Here is a 22936-nt window from a genome sequence, read left to right on the forward strand (position 1 = left end):
AGAAGGCTGGCGATGGATCTTCTGCTTCTGCACCCGCTGGGGCACTTGGAGCGCGCTGGTGGCGCGTGAGCCGGGCGCTGCCCTCCACAGCCCTCGGCGAGCCTCGGGCCACCCCGCCCGGCAGCCCAGCCCGAGTCCCCCTTCCTTTCCCGGCTCCAAATCGCCGGCGTCCCGAGAGCGGGAAGAGGGAGGCCCTCGAGCACAGTCCCGCCGAGATGTCCGCGCAGAGCCTCCTCCACAGTGTCTTCTCCTGCTCCTCGCCGGCCTCGGGCGGCGCGGCCTCGGCCAAGGGCTTCTCCAAGAGGAAGCTGCGCCAGACCCGCAGCTTGGACCCGGCCCTGATCGGCGGCTGTGGGGGCGAGGCGGGCGTGGAGGGCAGCTCGCGGGGGGCCACCGGGGGCCGCCTCTGCTCCACGCTGCCCCCGGCCGAGGGTCTCGGCCCCCGCTCGGCGTCCTCTCCTCGGGGCCCACACCCCCGGGCCAGCCGACTCCCGCCCCCTAGACCCCTTTGCTCATCCTACTCCACGCCCAGCACCCCTCAGGAGAAGTCGCCGTCCGGCAGCTTCCACTTTGACTATGAGGTCCCCCTGGGTCGCGGCGGCCTCAAGAAGAGCATGGCCTGGGACCTGCCCTCAGTCCTGGCTGGGCCCGGCAGTGGCCGCAGCGCCATCCTCTGCTCCTCGGGGGGTGGCCCCAATGGCATCTTCGCTTCTCCCAGGAGGTGGCTCCAGCAGAGAAAGTTCCAGTCCCCCCCCAACAGCCACAGCCACCCCTACGTTGTGTGGAAGTCCGAGGTAGGTAGGGTCCGGTGCTGCGCGTGCTCGTGGCCCAAGGCTGGACACCTGGGCAGCCGTTTAATGCCTTAACACTTACAGAGCCAGGGGCCCACTGAGAGGTTTCCACCGGGTGCTGTTCTTCCTTCGCGATGAAATGATGCCTGGAAATGGGACGTCCCTAGTGGCCGCCCATGTGTGTCTCGTTAGGACTTCTTGGCTCCACTTTGGAGTAGTGGTGGGAACTGGAGGGAGATACATGTGCTGCTTTCCTGTTTGTGCTGCAGGCGATCTCCAGGGTCATCTTATCCCTTCATCCAATGTGGGTGTTTTCCCCAACTCAAATGATCTAATTCCTATGCTCTTGTAAGGATTGGATGTAATATATTTTGAAGTATGTCTGCCATCTGGTTGTTCTGCAGAGAATTCAGACACATTCTGGACGGTGCTGTTGATTATGTGTGGAGGTGTGTGTGTTTGGGTGGTGTGGGGAGTGGCTACTAGAATTCTCTAGTTTGGATCTTTTCTTCTCCCTAAAGATCTAATTTAAGAAATCTATGGTAGCGAGTCCTAGTTTAATCTAGGAGAAAAAGAATCTCTGCTTCAGGCTATGAAAGAACATGGAAATATGCCCAAATTCCACTAAGGACGACCAGTAGTTAATGAAATCTGTGTGAATCTGGGATCTTTAATAAATAGGGAACTCAGAGGGAGCTATTTGGTACCTTTGAAATGTTGGCTGGCTGGTTAAGAAGAATGGGGAACAGAGTTCTTGGGAAACTGGTCGACGGGCACTTGGAAAGCAGCATGCGTTTAGAGAATAAATAGTAGTTGTTCTAGAAATGAACAACTCTGGTCTCTTTCAGTTCACAAATTCCATAGATTTGCCTTGGGTCTGTTTCCATAAGGAAAAGGAGATTCCATCAGTTGTAATTAAATATTTTAAAGTGCAGTTAGAATTACAGAAATGAAATACTGTGTAAGTGCTAGAGATTTGGACTAAATAAAGGAAACACAACCAAGAAAAATGGTTTGAAAATAGCATCCAAGATCATACCTCCCTCTGTTAACATGAGATAACTGTGAAATTTTGGCTTTTAATGGACCACCTTAGAAAACTCAGCAGTTTAATCAGAAACATCAGTATCATATATTAATAAAATATTAGCTATCATGTCAAAGTAACTTGCTGTTGGGTGGGGAGTATGGATTACAAAAACTAACAAACGTTGCTGACGGTTCTGCCTATTTTCTTGAGGAAGACAGGCAGTAGAGAGAAAAGTCAAGTCAGAGAACAGGAAGTCCTCTCCAAACCAGGGAACTCCACATTCGAAACAGTATAAAAAATCTGGATGTTGAATTTCTCTAGGTCTTTAGAGGGGCTGAAATCGCACTGTATATCAGAAGTGCACATTATCAGAATAATCCATGTGAGCTGAGAAGAGAGAGAAATGTGAAAGCAAGCCAAGTTCTTGGATTCAATAGCCACTGACGTTCACGTTTAAACCCAACGGCCTCGTTAAAAATGTCTCTGGTTTTCTTAACAACTGCACGTACCTGGAATATACAGATGCTGTTGCTGTTGTGACCCAAAGGTATTCTACTGTAGATGATCATGTCTGGGTAGAAATTATCTTCTTATCCACTGAAATCTCATGATCACTGGACAAGTATCTGAACTGCAGCAGTTCTGGTGGCTTTTAACTGTTCTATGCAGCATTTGGGAGGTCTGCAAGGTCATCTACTGTGATTTTCACTTCTTTGCAATGGTTAAAACTTATGTAGCCATCTAGCAGAAGAGCAACATTTTCTCATAAAGTATGTGTGCGTGTGCGTGTGCTTGTGTGTGTGTGTGTGTAGTTTCCTTATTCTTGAGACAGACAAGGAGTGATCAGATGGAATGAAGGTTCAAGGCTGGTTTTGTTTAGTAGAGGCCCAGATATCCTATCATAACCGCTGGGTCTGGAATTTAATGGCTAGATTACTGGGGATCTTCTCAAAGAAACAAGGAAATCCATCCAGTTGAGCACTGCTTGTCCTTCTCACTTGCCAACAAGCTGGATCCTTCCTCCTAAAAGAGAATCTGTATCAATAATGTCAAAAGTCCAGCAAATGGATACCTTGCAGGGTTACTTAAAGTGAGCTCTAGGAGGAGCTTTTTGGTTCTTGTGCTTTTCCTGGTGGCTCTGGGTTCCTCAGCCCCTGCACTATTGACTATGGTGGCCAACTGATTCTTTGTGGTAGAGGCTGTCCTGTGCATTGTGGGATGTTTAGCAGCATCCTGGGACTCTACCCACTAGATGCCAGGAGCACGCTTCTTCACCAGTGGGACAATGACACATGTCTACAGACACTGCTGAATGTTCCCTGGGGGCCACAGTTGCCCCAGTTGAGCACCACTGCACCTGTGAGTTGAATGTAGCACGCCATGCCAGCTGTCTGTGCCCATAGAAGTGTTTCCACTGGCATAAATTCTCCCTGGGGCCTTTGTCCAGTTTCATGCCAGGTGGATCTCCCTTGAGACAGGCATGCCTCTTACGGTTTGTTCAACTGTTCTTTCTCTTCCACTGAAGCCGTAAGCAAACTTGAGAATTCACCTTCGTTCTCATTTAGCCAGCCATGGATCGCATTTGTTTCTGCGTAGTTCTTTGAGCAGAGTCTTTGGTTTTCAACTGAATTGTTCACACAGTGGCCCTCCCCGCCCACCCCGCTCCCAGGACTCTCATAAATGCCTGCAGCTCAATGCCTTGTGCTCCCTGAAAGCTCCCAAAGGGCCATCTTATGGCCTAAAACCAGGAGGTATTAAACAAAGTGAGCTACAACTCTGTTAATATTTCCTTACTATGTGTTTCAGGATCGCTTTAACAAACTCAGATTCGTGGGCGTGTGAGGTAGAGTACCTGCCCAGGGGGCAAAGGGAGAAATGGTGCATCATGGCACAGTTGGTACACGCTTCTCAACGTGTGTTCCTAGCGGTCAAGCTCTGTCCCTGATTCTGGTCTCAGACAAAGGAGGAAGGTCTCCTGCCAACCCTGGCATTCTCCTCATTCTCATGGATCAGAGCCGGGGTTATGCTCATAGCTGACTTGGACTTTGCCAGCTTTGATAACCCACAGTTAAAACGATCTCTCTCTATCCATGACTTCTTTTCTTCATTCATGCCATAAACACGTCTTGAGCACAAGATTTCTGTAGGTACCGGAAGTGCCGAGAAGCTACTCCTCTTAAGGAGCCTGCAGTCTCGTGCAGAGGACAGAGGAGTTGACCAGCAGGTGCAGTGCAGAAGGATCAGCACATTGTGCCCTGGAGACTTTTGGAAGGCGTCACTGTGCAGAGAGCACTTGAACTTGACTTGAACTTGAAGAAGGGAGGTGGTTCTTTGATGAAAGGGAAAGGCGTGGACATGCGAAGGCACAGAGGTGTTGGTGATGCGAGAGTGTTCAACGAAGAGGGCTCAGAGGGGCTCGAGTGCAGCATTTGTTTGGAGGAGGAGGTTCGGATATCTGTGGCTTAATGTGTGTAGCAACCAGATGGCTGTCTATATAGTAACCTAATGAGACCAGAAATCTCTCTCTCTCTCTCTCTCTCTCTCTCTCTCTCTCTCTCTCACACACACACACACACACACACACAGACACACATTTTGGGGGGTAGTAACTAACTATGGGCACGGATGCAAATGGCAGGAGGACCAAAGCCTATGGCCCACCCTCCGAGGCACCTCTTTGGCAGTAAATCTACAGAGAGGTCAGAGTATATAAAGCACTTTTGAAGGTGGAAGCTTAGTTTGCCCAGAGCATAGGCTGTGTCTTGCTGTGTGTTGCATAATAGGATTCAACAGTTTCGGTAACATTCCTTATGAAGAGGCCCACTGTGCACATCTCAGGAGTTTGGAATTGTCCTTTTGTGGAGTCGTGGTTCTCAACCTGGAGGTGACTTTGTCCCCAGGGCACATTTAGCAATGTCTGAGGACAGTTTTGGTTGTCACAGCAGGGGGTGGTGGTACATTAGTTTCCTATTGCCGCCAGAACAAATTACCCCAGACTTCGTGGCTCAGAGCAACATACGTTTGTTACCTTATCGTTCTGGAGGTCAGAAGTCTGAAATGGGTCTCACAGGGCTGAAGTCAAGTTGCTGGCAGGACTGTGTTCTTCCTGAATGCTCTGGGGTCTGTTTCCTTTACTTTTGCAGTGGTCCCCTTCTTCCATACTCACAGCCAGCCTTGTTGCATCTCTCTGACTCTTCTTCCACGGTCATTTCTCCCTCGGGCTCTCTTAAGGACCCTTGTGATTAAAGTGGGCTCACCTGGATAATCCAGGCTAATCTCATTATTTTAAGGTCAGCTGATTAGCAACCTTTAATTCCATCTGCAACCTTCACTCCCCCTTGCCATGTAACCTCACGTATTCACGGGTTCCAGAGATGACGGTGTGGACAACTTTGGAGGGAGATTATTCTGTTTACTACAGGAGAAGGTGCCACTGGCCTCTCGTCAGGGAGAAACCGGAGATGCTGCTAAACATTCTGCAACGAACAGGGCAGCTCGACAGCAAAGAATTCTCTGGCCCTCAGTGTCAGGAGTGCCCAGGTGGAGAAACCCTGTGGTAGAGAATGGAGGAACTTGGTGATTTTCTAGCATGAGGGTGGAAGACGATCAGATATGTGTTTCAGAGAGATCCCTCCAGTGTCTGGGAGTGGCGGTGGGGGACGAAGCCTTAGCAGGGTGAAACACGCAGCGGGGGAGATATTCAGAGGAGGCAGGCATGGGGAAACCGTGCCAAGCATCCTACAAACAGATGGGAGTTGGCATATAAACATAATACTTCTGTATGTCTTACTTTGCCATTTTAGCACATTGTTTTCTTGCATTACTGAACCGCGGCTAGGTTGGTCTCTATAGGCTAGTGCTTCTCCTCTGTGGGTGCGTTTGCACCCTGAGCGCACTTGGCAACAGCTCGCAGCAGTTTTGGTGGCCAGAGCTGGGGCAGGGGGTTGCTTCTGGCATCCAGTGGGTAGAGGCCAGCGATGGTGCTAATCATCCCGCAACAAGGAAGACAGCCCGCCACAGCAAAGAATTATCCTGCTCGGAATTTTAGTAGCACTGAAGTTGAGGTACTCCGTGTAATGTGCTGCTTTATACAAGAAGCGGAATCCTAGGTTCTGCCTTCCAGTACTATTTTCTCTCATGCGTCTGGCTTCACTCTCTGTTCTTTTCTTCTTCTTTTCTGGTATATGTCAAGCAAGGCTCTGAACTGGAAAGGAAAAAAAAAAAAAGCCTTTCCGATAGGTATTGAGGAAAGGAAAAAAGTATGGGGCGTCTAAATATGTGTAGGGAAAAATTGAGTGGTAAATATATAATGATGGAAACTGGCATTAAAGTTTAAAACATGAGCAGAGATGAATGTTGTGATTAAAAATAGAGGCTCACCAGTGTCACCAAAGAGGAAGTAATTCGAGTAAGATGGCTTCAGACATGAAATTGACAGATAAGGAATTAGGTCTGAAATCAGCATGCTGGAAGAATTTATAAATTAGGAAAACATTTACTCAGCTTTTATATGCTCTCTCTTTGAGTATCCCTCTGCTAGAATTCATCGCTAAAGTAATTCTGAACTGAAATAGAAAATAATGGCAAGGTAACTCATCAGATGCCTGGGAATGGAGCTTTTGCCAGAATTTCGAGATTCGAGGGTTGGAAAGAGGGATTTTTAGACCCAGGAAGGAGCTTGGGTAGCATCTAGGTACAGCTAGATCTAGATCTCACAGTTACAGGGTGGACTGCAAGGATCAAGCTCAAATTCAGACACACTAGGGGCAGACCTACCCAGAAATTCTTCTGGAATCTTGATATAAACTGCCAAGCTTCTGGAAAAAGTCAGCGGCCACAAGCACCTTACACCTTGGCAATCCCTTTTCTTTGCCTATTACTTACTGGAACGGTTCTCTCAAAGGTACCCTGATTCCAAGCTTCTTCTTAGACCTCCTCTGGTTGGACTTCTGAGGAGAACCCACAGAGCTGCCCTGCCCACCCCCCCCCAATGCTGTCCCCACCACGGAGTCTCGGTCGCCGCCTGTCCACCTCCAATGTCTCTTCCTGCTCCTCTGTCTCTGTGCTGGTCTTCGTCTGCCTGTCCTCATGGTTCTGTGTCTTTCCTTCAAATCATTCTCCCCTGATGATCTCATTCACTCTTGCGACTTGAGCCATCATCCCTCACGGGGATACTCATAACCATGTCCGGCTCCAGCCCTGTGTTTGAGTTGCTGACATTTCTGATTCCTCCCGCACGTGTGCTCACAGTGTAGGCCGGACGCCTCACCTTCCACGTGTCTGAAGCCCAGCAGCTCACCCCCCTTCTTCGGAGCACGGTTGGCCTGCAGTGCGGGCTCTGGCTGGCGCCGCTGTTCCTCTGTGCGCTCGCTTTCACCCGCTTGCAGCCACCTCTGGCTCTCCCCTCTTTGCTTTCTCCTGTCTTCTCGAAGAAGCCGTCCACTTCCCTTGGGTTTGTGTCTCATCCGCTCTGTTCTCAGAAGGATTTGAAGTGGAGTGAATTCCAGTTCCCACATCTCTCTCCAGCGGTTCCTTCCCATTGCTGCTGCCTAGTCTGGGTCCTCGGTGGCCGTGGCCTCCTGCTTGGCCACCCCGCCTTCACTTTGTCCCTCTTCCCATCTGGCTTATGGGCCTGTTACTCCAAAGGCACGTTGCAATCACGTTGACTTCCTGAGCCAAAAGTTTTGCTGGGACTCCGTGTGTACAGAATGAAATCCAAACAGCTGAAGGCAGTCATTTCAGAGCCTTTTACAGTATAATCTTAGCTGCCCTCCTCCCCTTCCCAAGGAACTCCAGTCCAGGGAAGCTAAACTGGCCACTCAGCCAGTCAGCAAATAATTTATCAAATACCGGCTGTGCACTTGACGTGGGGGATGTACGTGGAACAAACAGGTATGGCCCCACAAGGTGCTTACCCTTTTGTGAAAACAATACTTTCAAATAAATAGGGCCCCGTATTGTTCAGAATACTGTGGCGTTACCACCAGAGGACTACTGTAGACAGAACGACGCCCCCCACCCCCCATGTCCACATCCCGATTCCCAGACCCCATGGATAGGCTACCTTCATGGCAAAAGGGCCTCTGCAGATGTGATTCAGTTAAGGGTCTTCAGGTGGGAGGTGATCGTGAACTATGTGGGTGAGTCAGTGTCATTACAAGAACTCTTGCAAGAGAGAGGCAGGTGGGTTCGAGGCAGAGAAGGAGATGTGGGGACACGATGAGTGAGAGAGGGAAGGATGGATGGTGGGGGAGAGGGAGGGAGGGAGGAAGGGGAGGCATGAGTTGGTCTTGAAGATGCTACGCTGCTGGCTTTGAAAATGGAGGCAGGAGTCATGTGCCAGGGAAAGGAGCAGCCCCTGGAAGCTGAAGAAGGCCGGGAAACAGATTCTCCCCCAGAACCTACAGAAGGAGCTCAGCCCTGCCGACATCTTTATCTTAGTCCAGTGGGGCTTCCGGCCTCCAGAACTGTAACAGAGTGAGTGTGTGTTGTTTTAAGCCACGGTGTTTGTGGTGGTTTGGTACAGCGGCCATAGGAAACCTACACGAGGACCAGGGGGGCGTGGGAGGTCTACACTGAACCCAGTGGATGAGGAGGCTTTTGCCAAACAAAAAGGAAGATGGGCGGCACTCTGGCTATAAGGACCATCCTGTCGTTCAGAAAGGACACAGTATACTTCAGGAGCTTCGAGAAATCCAACTAGAATGGAGTATGGGAGTGAGAGATGGCTGGGAGTAAGTCTAACTGGTCTTTGAGCGTCATGATACAGATTTTATCATTAAAATTTTTCCGATGTTTATTTTTGAGAGACAGAGGGAGAGAGACAGAATGTGAACAGGGGAGGGGCAGAGAGAGAGGGAGACACAGAATCTGAAGCAGGCTCCAGCCTCTGAGCTGTCAGCACAGAGCTGACACTTAGCTGACTGAGCCACCCAGGTGCCCCCAGATTTTATTATTTAATGTAAAGATTCCTGTGGAGATAGCTCTTCTTCTTACTTTGCTTTTGATCACCTGGTCCCATATATATCTGAGAAGGCTCCATTTCCACGTTTTGGCTCAACCAGATGCTGTCTCCGAATAAATAAGCTTTGAGTGCACTACATGTCACGACACATTCAGGATTTGCAGAATTGTGTGCTCGTTTCTCCGTAGTGGGATTCTGATTCTTCCAGTCTGGTGCCTATGTCAGGGAAAGTGTGTTTCATATCAAAATCTAGTCAATGGCAGAGGGAGTCTGTATTCTGACAGCAGTTTTCCAAGCCCTGGAGACACACCTTTGGGGGCATGATGTCTTGTTCTAAAGTTTCCTGCGTCGTCTCTGGGCCAGTGAGACTATGATTGCAACTGTGTTACAGTACAGCGAAAGACGTGGAATGGGATGTGTGAAAAAAAATGAAATTGTTGTGTTAACAGGTAAAGAATGCTATTTTCACTAGCTATGAGGGAAACACAAACCAAAACCACAGGCACACACCAGTTCATACCCACTAGGATGACTATAATCAAGAGGATAATGACAGGTGTTGGCAAGAATGTCGAGAATCTGAACCTCTTACACACTCTGCCGGTGATGCTGCAAAGCGGTGCGGCAGCTTCCAAAAACAGGTTGGCAGTTTCTCAAGAAATTAAACATAGATTCCTGGTATGACCGAGTAATCCCACCTCTGGGGCACATACCCAAGGGACGTGAAAGTATGTCCATGCAAAATCTTGTCCATGAACATTCATAGCATCGTTATTCATAATAGGCAAAATGGTGGAAATGGACCAAACGCTCATCCATAGATGATTGGATAAGTGGAGTGTGATCTGTCTGTACGATACAAGATTATTCAGCAATAAAAAGGCATGAAGTACTGATAGATGATACAACTTGGATGAATCTTGGAAACATGCTAAGTGAAAGAAGCTGATGACAAAGGGCCACATATTCTATGATTCTGTTTATTTGAAATGTCCAGAGTAGGCAGATCTAGACAGGAAGTAGATTAGTGGGTGCCAGAGGCTGGCAGTGGGGAGGGATGGCGAGTGAGTGCTAATGGATACTGGGTTTCTTTTTGGGATGTTGAAAAGGTTGTGGGACTAGACAGAGGTGATGGTTGCACAACCTGGTTGAATATCCTAAAAATTGCTGAGTTGTGCACTGTAAAAGGATGAATTTTACAGTATTAATATCAATCAAAAAAGGATGTTGCTGCAGAAGAATGAAACTAGATCATTTTCTCACACCATGCACAAACATAAACTCAAAATGGATAAAGGACCTGAACGTGAGACAGGAAACTATCAAAACCCTAGAGGAGAAAGCAGGAAACAACCTCCTTGACCTCCACCGCAGCAACTTCTTACTTGACACATCCCCAAAAGCAAGGGAATCAAGAGCAAAAAATAAACGATTGGGACCTCATCAAGATAAAAAGCTTCTGCACAGCCAAGGAAACAACCCAGAAAATTAATAGGCAACGAACGGAATGGGAAAAGATAGTTGCAAATGACATAACATATCAGATAAAGGGTTAATATCCAGAATCTATAAGGAACTCACCAAACTACACGCCCAAAAAACAAACAACCCAGTGAAGAAATGGGCAGAAGATATGACACTTCTCCAAAGAGGACATCCAGATGGCCAACAGACACATGAAACGAGGCTCAGCATCCCTCCTCATCAGGGAAATACAAATCAAAACCACACTGAGATACCACCTCACGCCAGTCAGAGTGGCTAAAATGAGCAAATCAGAGAACTCTAGATGCTGGCGAGGATGTGGAGACACGGGCACCCTCCTACACTGTTGGTGGGAATGCAAACTGGTGCAGCCCCTCTGGAAAACAGTGTGGAGGTTCCTCAGGAAACTAACAATAGAACTCCCCTATGACCTAGCAATAGCACTGCTAGGAATTTACCCAAGGGATACAGAAATGCTGAGGCATAGGAGCACATGTACCCCAATGTTCATAGCAGCACTCTCCACAATAGCTAAAACATGGAAAGAGCCTAAGTGTCCATCAACAGATGAATGGATCAAGAAGATGTGGTTTATCTATACCATGGAATACTACATGGCAATGAGAAAGAATGAAATCTGGCCACGTGTAGCAACATGGATGGACCTTGAGGGTGTTATGCTGAGCGAAATAAGTCAGGCAGAGAAGGACAAATATCATATGTTTGCACGTATAGGAGGATTAGGAGGAACTTGACGGAGGAACAAGGGGGAGAAGAAGGGGGGAAATGGTGGGGGAAAGGGAGAGAGGCAAACCATGAGAGACTCTTGAATGCTGACAAAAACTGAGGACTGATGGATGTGGGGGGGAGGGGGGATGGGCATGGAGGAGGACACTTGTGGGGATGAGCACTGAGTGTTATGTGGAAACTAATTTGACAATAAACTATTTGTAAAAAAAAAAAAAAAAAAGGATGTTGCTTACAGCTTTTAGAAAATATACCAACATTGTCACTGTGTCATCTTTTCAAGACAATGTAAATATTAATGAGGAGCAAGGTCATGCAGTTGGCGAGGCCTAATGTATATTAAATGTAAAATAATATACATTATTAAATATACAGTAAATTAAATCTGTCCTTGAAGATGCCACAAGGAAGGTAATAATTCTTCGGGCAGAACCAATGGAAAAATCGACAGCCAAACTGGGATTTTCTGAGATTGGTTACCCTGGAGATTCTGTGTCCTGATTATTAGGCTTTGAAAGGAAGTGATTCAAAAGATTGTTTCTCACAATACACAGGGACTTTAAAAACTACTTAGAATCTTGAAAAATTGCCCAGCCATATCACACTAGAACTATTACATAGCCAACGATTTTCAGGAGCCATTAGAATTAAAAGCACCTTGAGAAACCACCCATCAAGTGATATGCTGATGGACCCAAGAAGAGGCTGAGCCCAGAGTAGTCATGTCTGTGGAGGAATTGGAAGTGAATTGAGTTGGATGGCCCACAGAGCAAGGAAAAGGGCATGTTTTCGTTTCTGTATACCTGGACAGCTCATCAAAACAGGTGACTCCATACCACCTACGGGAGCCAAAGCGTGAATAAGCATTGGATCAGTGCTTCTGTTGCTGATAACTTCATCCCTCAGGGGTTGAGAAACAATTAGGCAAGATGCTACTCCGAGACCAAAATGCAAGTGGGGAAAGGGAAAGAGAAGCTTTAGGTAACAATAGCCACATTGCCTCGGGTTTATTATAACAAGGCCTCTGCTCTAGCTATTAATTCGGTCCAGAGAAATCCTGAAACGGGCTACCAGGTTTTCTGGCTTTTGAGCAAAGTGTCACTCTGCTCACGTTGAAATTTCTGATTGATTCCCTGTGCGCTTATTTTAGTTAACGGGTGTTGATGATAATGATAAGTGGAACAGCTATTAGTATTTGTGAACTGTTCACCAATCTTTTGTTATCACAGCAATTCTCTGGGATGAGTGTATCAGCATTTATTTTGTACGTGAGGACACTGAGACTTCTGATGAAGAGGTAGCCAAACTCAGCTGGAGATGAAATGAAGTGAATGGGTTAGAGCTGGACTCCGAACCACACTGCCTGGGTTCAGATCCCAGCTCTGCCTTGTAACCTTAAAGAAATTACAAAGCATGTTTCTGCCTCAGTGTCTTCGTCTGTCAGATGGTGATAAAGTGCCTACCTCAAGGGGTTTTTGTGAGGATCTCATGGCTTAATTACTTGGAAAGTGCCCAGCACATAGGAAGTACGAAAAGACGCCAAGGAGAACAAGATGAAATAAATGGAAGATGTGTCCGGGTCACACAGCTAGGAAGCAACAAAGGTAGGATTTGGATTAAAATACTACTTTAGTAAAAATTATTTATTCTGCACCTGCTGTGTGCCACGAAGCTTGGTCTTTCCACCGTGGCATTTGAAGAGGGCTTAGGTGATCAGCAGGTGAAAAAGTAGACCTCGCTGAGTTGGGCTACGGGGGAGGGGGGGGCATTGGAAATGTACTTTGCAAGCTGTTGAGTGAGATACACTTTTCCGGATAGGCACTGGAGCAGCAGTACGCTGTCCCCCTTGCTGTTTTCACCTAGTGGCTTGGGACACAGGGATTTGCCAGACTTACATTGTGCATTTGCTATAACCCGACATGCCAACAGGCACAGGGGTAATGACCTTCATTCCCATGCCCTCATCATAGTAGCTTCGTCGCGTCAGTCGCGTTTTGTTTGTAGAATACATGGAATGTCAGAAACTGGGTGGCTCCTGGGCCAGCACTGGTTCTCTCGCTGGTAAATGGCAGGCTGCTTTCCCGCTTCAAGCCTGGTGTTTTTCCCACCTCCTCAGACCGCCGTGGCCATGTGAGACCAAGGTGACTTGTTTCCGTGGTTCATGTCGCCAACGTGTTTCCAGGCAAACAAGGCGGCATCACTAAATTGAGGTCATACCATCTACATTCAGACACTTTTTTCCCCCTTGAATTCTAACTGTAACTTCCATTAACATTTCTAGACTGACTTCAGAAGTCAAGGAGCAGAACAATCTTAGGAGGGGGAAAGTTTTGAAAAGTTTTCTATGCAGTCTAAGCATCCATGTGATACTTAAATCCTGTCTATGGCATCCCCAGTCTGTGTCCAGGATGACCGCCCCCCACCCCCCCAGATGAAGACCTTCACAGTTCTGCCTTTAGATTATGATGGAAATGGAAATCCTTCCCCGAAATTGTGTTAAAAACCAGCCTCCCTAGTACTTTTATTATGCTACAAATGAATTCTACCTCTCCTGCTCTGCAGCTGATCACCAATATTGTGTTATCCTCATTGGGAAAGAAGTACAGGTTGGCTTGGCTTTCTTTCTGAGTGTCAACACAAAGTTTGCTCGTATTTTCTTTTTGGCACATAAAAATTGTGCATATATCAAACTAGAATTGAAGGATAGTTTACACTAAAGTTAAACTATTGACCCAAAGTTATCTTGCAAACTACTTCTAGACTAGAAATCCAGGATTAGGGGGCACCTGGGTGGCTCAGTCAGTTGAGCACATGACTCTGGATTTTGGCTCAGGTCATGATCCCAGGATCATGGGACCAAGTCATGCATTGGGCTCTGCACTGAGCTTGGAGCCTGCTTAAGATTCTCACTCCTCCTTTGTCCCGTCTCCTATGTTCACATGTGTGCTCTCTCCCTCTCTCTGTCTCAAATAAAAAAAAAAAAAAAAAAAAAAAAGAAATCCAGAATTAGAACGTACTCTGTCCAGGTTTTTGCTGCTAGACCCCGTGCCTCAGGTTTCTTCCTTTCATGATTTATAGGTGAGTTCAAAGACAGATGTAGTTTTCATATTACGTCACAGAGTATTGCTGTGGGTCTTTCGGCAAGCCCCCAAAGAGGTGTGTTGAATCTGGATTCTCATGTTAATGTGTTTTCCGAATGTGTTTGTCAAAATGCCAAGAAAATACAGGAAAGGGTAAATGGAGATGGTAAGCCCACCTGAAGGTCAACGAGTCTGATAGGGGTCTCAGACTAACTTCAGAAGCAATGAGTTGTGAACTCAGCAAATATATTGTTATTCTGCTGCAGTGACATCTTTTAATTTATCTTTAATAATCTTTTAATTTATAATTACATTGGAAATATATTACTTTTTCTTATGTAGCTAGGAGCACACTGTTAAAGATTGGTCACATGTTATGGAAATGATCTAATATTTAGGTTCTTGTTCAGGGTTCTTTTAGTGGAAATAGGTTATTCTGAGTTACAGGTTTTAAACAAATGAAATCATTTGTTCTTCTTTGCAATATTATCCTGACTTTTGACCTCCCACGGGGAAGCTAGATGCAGAAGAGTCAATGGGTCGTGATGTCAAGTTTGCCTATCCTTATCTAGAAATAAGTCTCTTCTAGGAAATGTTTAAAATCCTGCTAAGCATTTTACCGCCCTCAAAAATTATCATTTCTAATTTATATAAAGAAATGGTACGATATACCTGATGTAAATGTTCACTGAAATCTAAAACCGTTCTAGAAAAAGAAAGGTTATTTTTTTTTTAACACTCATTGAATGAGAATATTGAATGGTCAAGAAGGAACTTAATTTAGTAAACCTATAAAGATTTTCTCCGAGGGGCCCCTGGGTGGCCCAGTCAGTGGAACGTCTGAATCTTGATTTCAGCTCTGGTCATAATCTCATGCTTTGTGAGATGGAGCCCCACATTGGGCTCTGTGCTGACAGTGCAGAGCCCGCTTGGGATTCTGTCTCTCCCTCTCTCTCTGCCCCTGCTGTGCTTGTGTGCTCATGCTCCCCCCCCCACAAATAAATAAATAAACATTAAAAAAAAAGATTTCCTCTAAGTCATTGTTTCTATGCAATATTTTCATAGTGCAGAAAGCTTAATTATTTTCTTTTACTTGGAACGACTTCTTACAGAGTTTTATTTATTTACCTTTATATCTTTTAATATAATTTTTTCACTTTTATTTCTTAAAACTTTTTTTAATGTTTATTTATTTATTTTGAGAGAGAGCGCGAGCAAGCGAGCACGAGCAGGGGAGGGCCAGAGAGAGAGGGAGAGAGAGAATCCCAAGGAGGCTACGCACTGCCAGGGCAGAACCCGATGTGGGGATCCCATGAACCATGAGATCACGACCTGAGCTGAAATCAAGAGTTGGACACTTAACCAACTGAGCCACCAAGGTGCCCTATTTTTAATTCTTAATTTAAGTATAGTTGACATATATTAGTTTCAGTTGTACAGCATAGTGATACAACACCTGTATATATGATGAAATGCTCACCATGATATAGTCACCATTCATCACTACACAAAGTTATTACATTATTACTGTCTGTATTCCCTGTGCGGTACTTTGCATCCCCGTGACTTATTTATTTCATAACTGGAGGTTTGTATCTCTGAACCCTCTTCATCTGTTTTGCCTTCCACACCACTCCCCACCCCCAACCATTAGTTTGTTCTCTATATTTATGAGCCTGTTTCTCTTTGTTGTTGTTGTTAGCAGTTTGTTTTGGTTTTTAGATGCCACACATAAGTGAAATCATATGATATTTGCCTTTCTCTGTCCGACCTATTTCACTTAGCATAATACCCTCGAGATCCATCCATGTTGTCACAAATGGCACGATTTCATTCTTTCTAAAGAGCTGAATAATCTTTCATTGTGTATATACCTAACACCTCTTCTCTGTCCATTCATCTATTGATGGGCACTTGGGTTGCTTCTGGATTTTGGCTATTGTACATAATGCTGCAATAAACCTAGAGGTACATGTATTTTTTTGAATTAGTGTTTTTGTTTCCCTTGGGTAAATACCCAGCAGTGGAATTACTAGATTGTTTGGTATTTCTATTTCCAATGTTAAAAATTTTTTAATTCCAGTAGTGTTATATTCATTCCAGGTGTATAATACAGTGATTTGACAATTCTATACATTACTCAGTGCTCATCCAGATAAGTGTACTACTCTTAGTGCCTATCACCATTTCACCCATCCTTCCACCTACCTCCCCTCTGGCAACTACCAGTTTGTTCTCTATGGTTAAGAGTCTTTTTTATTTTTATTTTTTTGATTTGTGTCTTTATTTTTCCTTTGTTCCTTTGTTTTTTCCACAGGTGAGTGAAATCATATGGTATTTGTCATACTCTGACTAACTTCACTTAGCATTATGCTCTCTCCATCCACGTTGTTGCAAATGGCACAATTTCATTCTTTTTTATGGACGGATAATACTCTACTGTATATATATGCCACATCTTTATCCACACATCTATTGATGGATACTTGGGCTGCTTTAATAATTTGGCTATTGTAAATAATTCTGCTATAAACATAGGGGTGCATATATCTTTCTGAATTAGTGTTTTCATATTCCTTGGATAAATACCCAGTCGTAGAATTACTGGATCATATGGTAATTCTATGTTTAATTTCTTGAGGAACCTCTAGAATGTTTTCCACAGTGGTTGCACCAGTTTGCATTCCCGCCAGCCGTGCACAAGGGATCCTTTTTCTCCACATCCTCACCAACACTTGTTGTTTCTCGTGTTTTTGATTTTAGCCATTCTGACAGGCGTGAGGTGATATCTCACTGTGGTTTTGATTTGCATTTCTCTGATCTTTAGTGGTTGAGCATTTTTACATGTGTCTGTTGACTGTCTGTATGTCTTCTTTGGAGAAATGTCTGTTCATGTCTTTTGCCCATTTTCCAATTGGATTATTTGTGGGGGGGTTTTTGTTTTTGTTTTTGTTTTTGTTTTTTGTTTTGGCATTGCATTGTCTAAGTTCTTTATATATTTTGGATACTAATCCTTTATTGCATATGCCATTTTCAAGTATCTTTTCCCAGTCAGTAGGTTCTCTTTTAGTTTTGTTGATTGTTTCCTTCACTGTGCAGAAGATTTTTATTTTGACGCAGTCCATATAGTTTATTGTTGCTTGTGTCTCCCTTGCTTCAGGAGGCAGATCTAGAAAAATGTTACTGTAGCCAAAGCCAGAGACATGACTGCTTGAGCTCTCTCCTGGAATTTTTATGGTTTCAGGTCTCACATTTAGGTCCTTAATCCATTTTGAGTCGTTTTTGTGTTCAGTGTAAGAAAGTAGTATGGTTTCATTTTTTGCATGTAGCTGTCCAGTTTTCCCAACTCTGTTGAAGAGACATTCTTTTTCCCATTGTATACTATTTCCTCTTTTGTCAAAGATTAATTGACCATGTAATTGGGAGTTTGTTTCTGGGCTCTCTATTTTGTTCTATTGATCTATGTGTCTAGTTTTGTGCCAGTACCGTACTGTTTTGATTACTACAGCTTTGTAGTCTAGATTGAGATCTGGAATTGTGATACTTCCAGCTTTGTCTTTCTCTTTCAAGATTGCTTGGGTTATTTGGGGCCTTTTGTGGTTTCACACAAATTTTAGGATTGTTTAATTCTGTGAAAAATGCTATTGGTATTTTGATAGAGGTTGCATTAAATCTCTAGATGGCTTTGGGTAATATGGACATTTAAACAATATTTGCTCTTCCAATCCATGAGAGTGGAATATGTTTCCATTTATTTGTGTCAAAAGACTTCTTGGAGAATTTTAGATCATGATCTATTAGTAGAATTTCTCTCTCTATATATCTCTACACATAACTTTTAGTTTCATAGTAACATCTTTCTTTAGAAATAAAAATGAATCTTTCTTTATTACTATATATAACTGGAACAATGTGAATACATTATTTTTATGAAAAATTTGAAAACTCCATGATAAAAATGTAAGAGGGGCAAAAGCTCCATGTCTTAGTTTGTGTTGTCTCCAAAGTCAGGGCCTGGGTGAGTGCCGTTTATTTGGGAGGTGATCCTAGCAAGCAGGAGTGAAAAATAAGGGAGAATGAATTGTAAGTTGTGTCACGAAAGTTGTAGCTGTGGACAAAGGGATAACCCAGGTTCTACCAGGACCACTGGAAAACCTATAGAATGCCCCTCAGGATGATCCACCTGGGTTTCAGTTACCTACTGCTGCATGCCAAACCAAACCCAAACTTGGTGGCATGATTCTGTGAGTCAGGAACCAGGTTAGGGCTCCGCTGGGCTGTTTTACTCCACACGGCCTCAGTTGAGTTCACACACTTGGTTGCTTTCAGCTGGCATCTCAGATACCTGGAAAGTTCAGGATGTCTTCATTTACACGTCTCATTCCTTGGTATTCCCCCGTATGGCTCCTTTGTCTCCATGTGGTTGGCTTGGGCTTCCTCACTACATGGTGATCTCACGATATGTGGTCCAAGTGAGTCACAGGGTCAGCCCAGACTCAAGGATAAGGGAAGTGGATGTGAGAGGCAACAAAGAATATGTGGCCTCCTTTGATTTGTCACAAGCTGAAGGATGGGGCTCTGGGATCTGGGAAATGTCTCCATTGGTTTCCATCCTCCATTGGTTAAGATTCTTTCCAGGGTTTTTTAACTTACCTGCTGACTTCTTGCACATGATTGTGTGTTTACTAGAGGTAGATCACTAGCAGCACAAGATCAGTGTGAGTTTGCCCAGAAATTTCCAGCACAGTTCCAGCTGGATTCAAAATTTTTAGTATAGGTTCATGGGAGTGACATTTAGAACTAGTCACTCTCAGTCTTGTTAACAAAAGCACACCTTAAGGACAATCTGACTGTAGACTTTGGAGGTGTCTAAGCCTGGGGTCAAATCCCAGGGCCACTATTTTTGAGTTATGAATTTCAGTTTCTTCACCTTTATGGAGAATATAATTGTATTTCCTTTGTGGGTGGTTGTGAAAGCACTGATGAGTCCACTTAGGACCCATGCACTACGAGGCATTATGCACCAGTGTCTGCGGTTTATTACTCAGTCTATTTCATTCTGAAATGCTTTACATCACAGGCAGATGCAGATTAAAGGTTTTAGAATGTCTTCAGGGAAAAAAGGCAACAATACCACGGTAAATGTAAGTAACAATTGTAAGATGCAATTTTAGGCTTTTTAAACTGTAAAGAAAATATGTAGTAGTTAAAGAACTATGATATGGTGTGGTTTTTCTTCTACATTTTAACTTTTCAGATTTGTGTACTATATCTTATTTATTTATTTAATGCTTATTTTTGACTGACAGTGAGCACGAGTCGGGGGGCAGAGAGAGAGGGAGGCAGAGGATCTGAAGTGGGCTCTGTAGGGGCGCCTGGGTTGCTCAGCTGGTTAAGTGTCCAACTTCGGCTCGGGTCATGATCTCGCTGTTCTTGAGTTCGAGCCCTGTGTTGGGTTCTCTGCTGACAGCTCAGAGCCTGGAGCCTGCTTCAGATTCTGTGTCTCCCTCTCTCTCTGCCCCTTCCCCGCTCACTCTCTCTTTCTCTCTCTCGAAAAATAAAAAGAAAAATAAAAAGAAAAATAAAATAAACAGTATTTGAAGTGGGCTCTGCAATGACAGCACAGAGCCCGATGTGGGACTCGAACTCATGAACCATGAGATCATAACCTGAGCTGAAGCTGGATGCATAACTGACTGAGCCACCCAACCCCTATTTTTTAAGTTTTAAAAAATGTTTATTCATGTATTTTGAGAGCCAGTGAGAGAGAGCACATGCGGGTTAGGGGCAGAGAGAGAGGGAGAGAGAGAATCCCAAGCAGGCTCCACACTCAGCACTTAGCATAGAGCCTGATGCTGGGCTTGATCCCATGACCATGAAATCATGATCTGAGCCAATATCGAAAATTGGATGCCTAACCGACTCACGCAGATAGCCCTGTGTACTATATTTTAAATTGCATCAAAAATAATTCAATTTGGTTTTTGTCAAATGTCAAATGCATAAGTAAATGGCAAAATAAGTGCTTCCCCCTTTATTATAGTCAAAGCTGAGGCAAAGAAGTTAATTAAAACTGTCCATCCAACCATATAGCAGTTGTTTATTAGGTAAGTTATTGTATCGATTTATCTGCTGCCCTTAGGCAATCTGCATATATTCTTCATTTGGCCATAACTGCAGCCCAGGTAACCCCCATTGGCTATAAGAGTATCCTTGTGCTAAACTACTTGTTCTTAGAACTTTTTCTTCTACTCCATGGAGATCCTTCCAAATGACTGGATGTTAACAAAACAGAGCAAAACATACAGATATCTTTGGTAAAAACTGGCATTCTAAAGCTTGGAGGCATGGGGTGGCAAATGAAGAAATTCAGTTTTTTCTATTCGTTGATAATGATAATCTGTATCAGCTACTGAAATATTATCCTTCAGTAATTATTCTTACTCCAGTTTATTCACTCACTCATTCATTCATCAAATAATTCAGCATATCTCGTCAAGCTCTGGGTTTAGCAGAATAATAGTTATATTTATTGAACGCTTGCCTTGAGCAAGTTATCCTCTTAAATGCCTTTAAAGGCATTGAATCATTAAGTCCTCACAATAATCAAAGGAAGTCCAAAGCCAGAAAATAGGGAAGGTAGGATTTGAATTCAGCAAAGTAAATACATATGGTCCTTGTTAGGAAGGCCCTCAGTCTAGTGAGACATGTATAACTGTAATAACAGGAAATAGTTACTGACTACTTGCCTGAGTCCAACACTCTTAGAATTACTTTATTTGCATAAATTCATTTAGTTCTCCTGTCAACCCCATGAATTGTTATTATTTAGCCCTATTTTCTAGACACGGAAACTTAGACACAGAGAATTAAGTAATTTGTTCAAGGTTATATGGCTGGTAAAGGATTGGGTCAGGATTTGAATCCAGATAGCCTGGTTTTAGATCTCTTGCTTGTAACTATCACTCCACATAGGGTAGATTCAGTTCCTTCTCCTGTGAACTAAAACAGAGATTTGGGGGCACCTGGGTGGCTCACCCGGTTAAGTGTCTGACTCTTTATTTTGGCTCAGGTCATGATCTCATGGTTCATGAGTTCGAGCCCCGTGTCGGACTCTGTGCAGACAGTGCAGAGCCTGCTTGGGATTCTATAGCTCTCCCTCTCTCTCTGCCCTGCCCCCACTCTCTCTCTTTCTCAAAATAATAAATAAACTTGAAAAAATGGTAGCTATGAAACAGAGATTTGTAGAAAGGGCTTTAAGAATGGAAAGTCAAACTCTGCTTGGGAAGGCCAGGTGAGATGATATTTGAAGTCAGTTTTTTAATGTTTGTTGATTTTGAGAGACAGCGCATGCATGTGCGAGCAGGGGATAGGTAGAGAGAGAGGCAGAGAGAGAATCCCAAGCAGGCTCTATGCTGTCAGCATAGGGCCTGATGTGGGGCTCGATCCCACAAATGGTGAGATCATGATCTAAGCCAAAATCAGGAGTCAGACGCTCAACTGGCTGAGCCACCCAGGTGCCCCTGAAGTCGACATTAAATAAGGAGTATGTCCTGGGAACAAGGATGGGGAAGAAGGCAAGTAGAAGAAACAGAATGAGCAAAGGAATGGAAGGCTTAGTAAGCAGGGTGTAGTCGTGCAGAAGCTAAAAGCTGCCTGATATGAGTGGAAGGTGGGCCATGAATTCTGGAGTGGTTTTGCATATGAGTTAATCTCGTACCCAACCAGCCATTTAAGACCAGGACAGACAATAAATATACAATGACTTTCTTAATGTCCGTATCTCATGTAGCCATGGCACATAAATAAAAACTAAGAAATAATCCTTGGTAACAAGTTTGTTTCCAAGGTAATCTCGGTGATGCTGGTTACCTGCAGTACTTTTAACTCAAATAGAGAACTCCCCAGGAGTCGCCAGCTTTTCTACTGACGTTCTTTTTCAGTTTCAGGATCCCATTCAGGAACCCATTTTGCATTTAGTTAGCATCGCCTCTTCGTCTCTTCCCATCAGCCTTTCATGACCTTCCCACTTTGTGGAATGTTCCTCAATTTTGGTTTGTCTGATGTTTCTCATGATTAAGGCCAGGTGGCGGGAAGAATACACGCAGCAAATTTGAACACAGTCGTCGCTGTTTACCTACAGTATAAAATATGATGTGTCTATTAATGGTAATACTTTTTACCCAATGACCCACCCCCTCCTGTCCTGTCTCCCTGGTAGCACAGCCGTAGGCCTGCAGATGCAATATTGAGGGTATAGACTGTGGCCAGGGGACTGAAGAAAGCCGCCTTGTAACAGTGACGTCGCTAGCAACCAGTTGACTTGACTGGCCCTCTTCCTCCTCTGTAACTTGGATTTGCCCATCCTTCTCCATCTCACGAGAAGCTCTGCTATAGGATGCCGCTCAGTCTGCGCTCACTGCCATGCTGTACCATCAACAAGCCTTTCTTTGGGTGCCGCATGTGTTTCTGTGTGAGGCTGGGAGAAATCCAAAATCCAAATGCTCTTTGTCATTCCTCAATGTTGGGGAGAGGGGAGGAAGAGCTGGACTTTGAGTAAATATTCATTTACATCAACAGCATTCCTCTGTGCACTCTGGATGCTTGCTTCTCTCTTGTTAACAGTGCTAGAATAAACACAGAATTCTACCAAAATATTAGCAGTGTGTGCTGTTTTCTTTCACTTGCCAAGATTGTTTTATAATAAATACCGTTGGAAAAAATACCATTGGCCAGCATCCTCAGCAATTATGTTAATATCTCTAGGGAACAAAGTATGGATTTGGGAGGTGCCTTGCAAAGAGAAGCAAAATATGCCTGGGTTTATACTGCATTCCTT

The 22936-nt window shown here is 44.4% G+C and overlaps 1 protein-coding gene across 1 annotated transcript in view; it reads left to right on the forward strand.

Annotated features, from left to right (window-relative positions):
- The first annotated feature begins 215 nt into the window (after window positions 1–215).
- ARHGAP6 (Rho GTPase activating protein 6) overlaps window positions 216–22936 on the forward strand; it is a 469960-nt gene continuing 447239 nt past the window's right edge. Inside the window, exon 1 of the mRNA XM_039234269.1 lies at window positions 216–794. Within this exon, the coding sequence (XP_039090200.1) occupies window positions 216–794 (579 nt within the window). The remainder of the gene's footprint in view (window positions 795–22936) is intronic.

Source organism: Hyaena hyaena, unplaced genomic scaffold, assembly GCF_003009895.1.
Source record: "Hyaena hyaena isolate Hyena2069 unplaced genomic scaffold, ASM300989v1 scaffold_85, whole genome shotgun sequence".
NCBI lineage: Eukaryota > Metazoa > Chordata > Mammalia > Carnivora > Hyaenidae > Hyaena > Hyaena hyaena.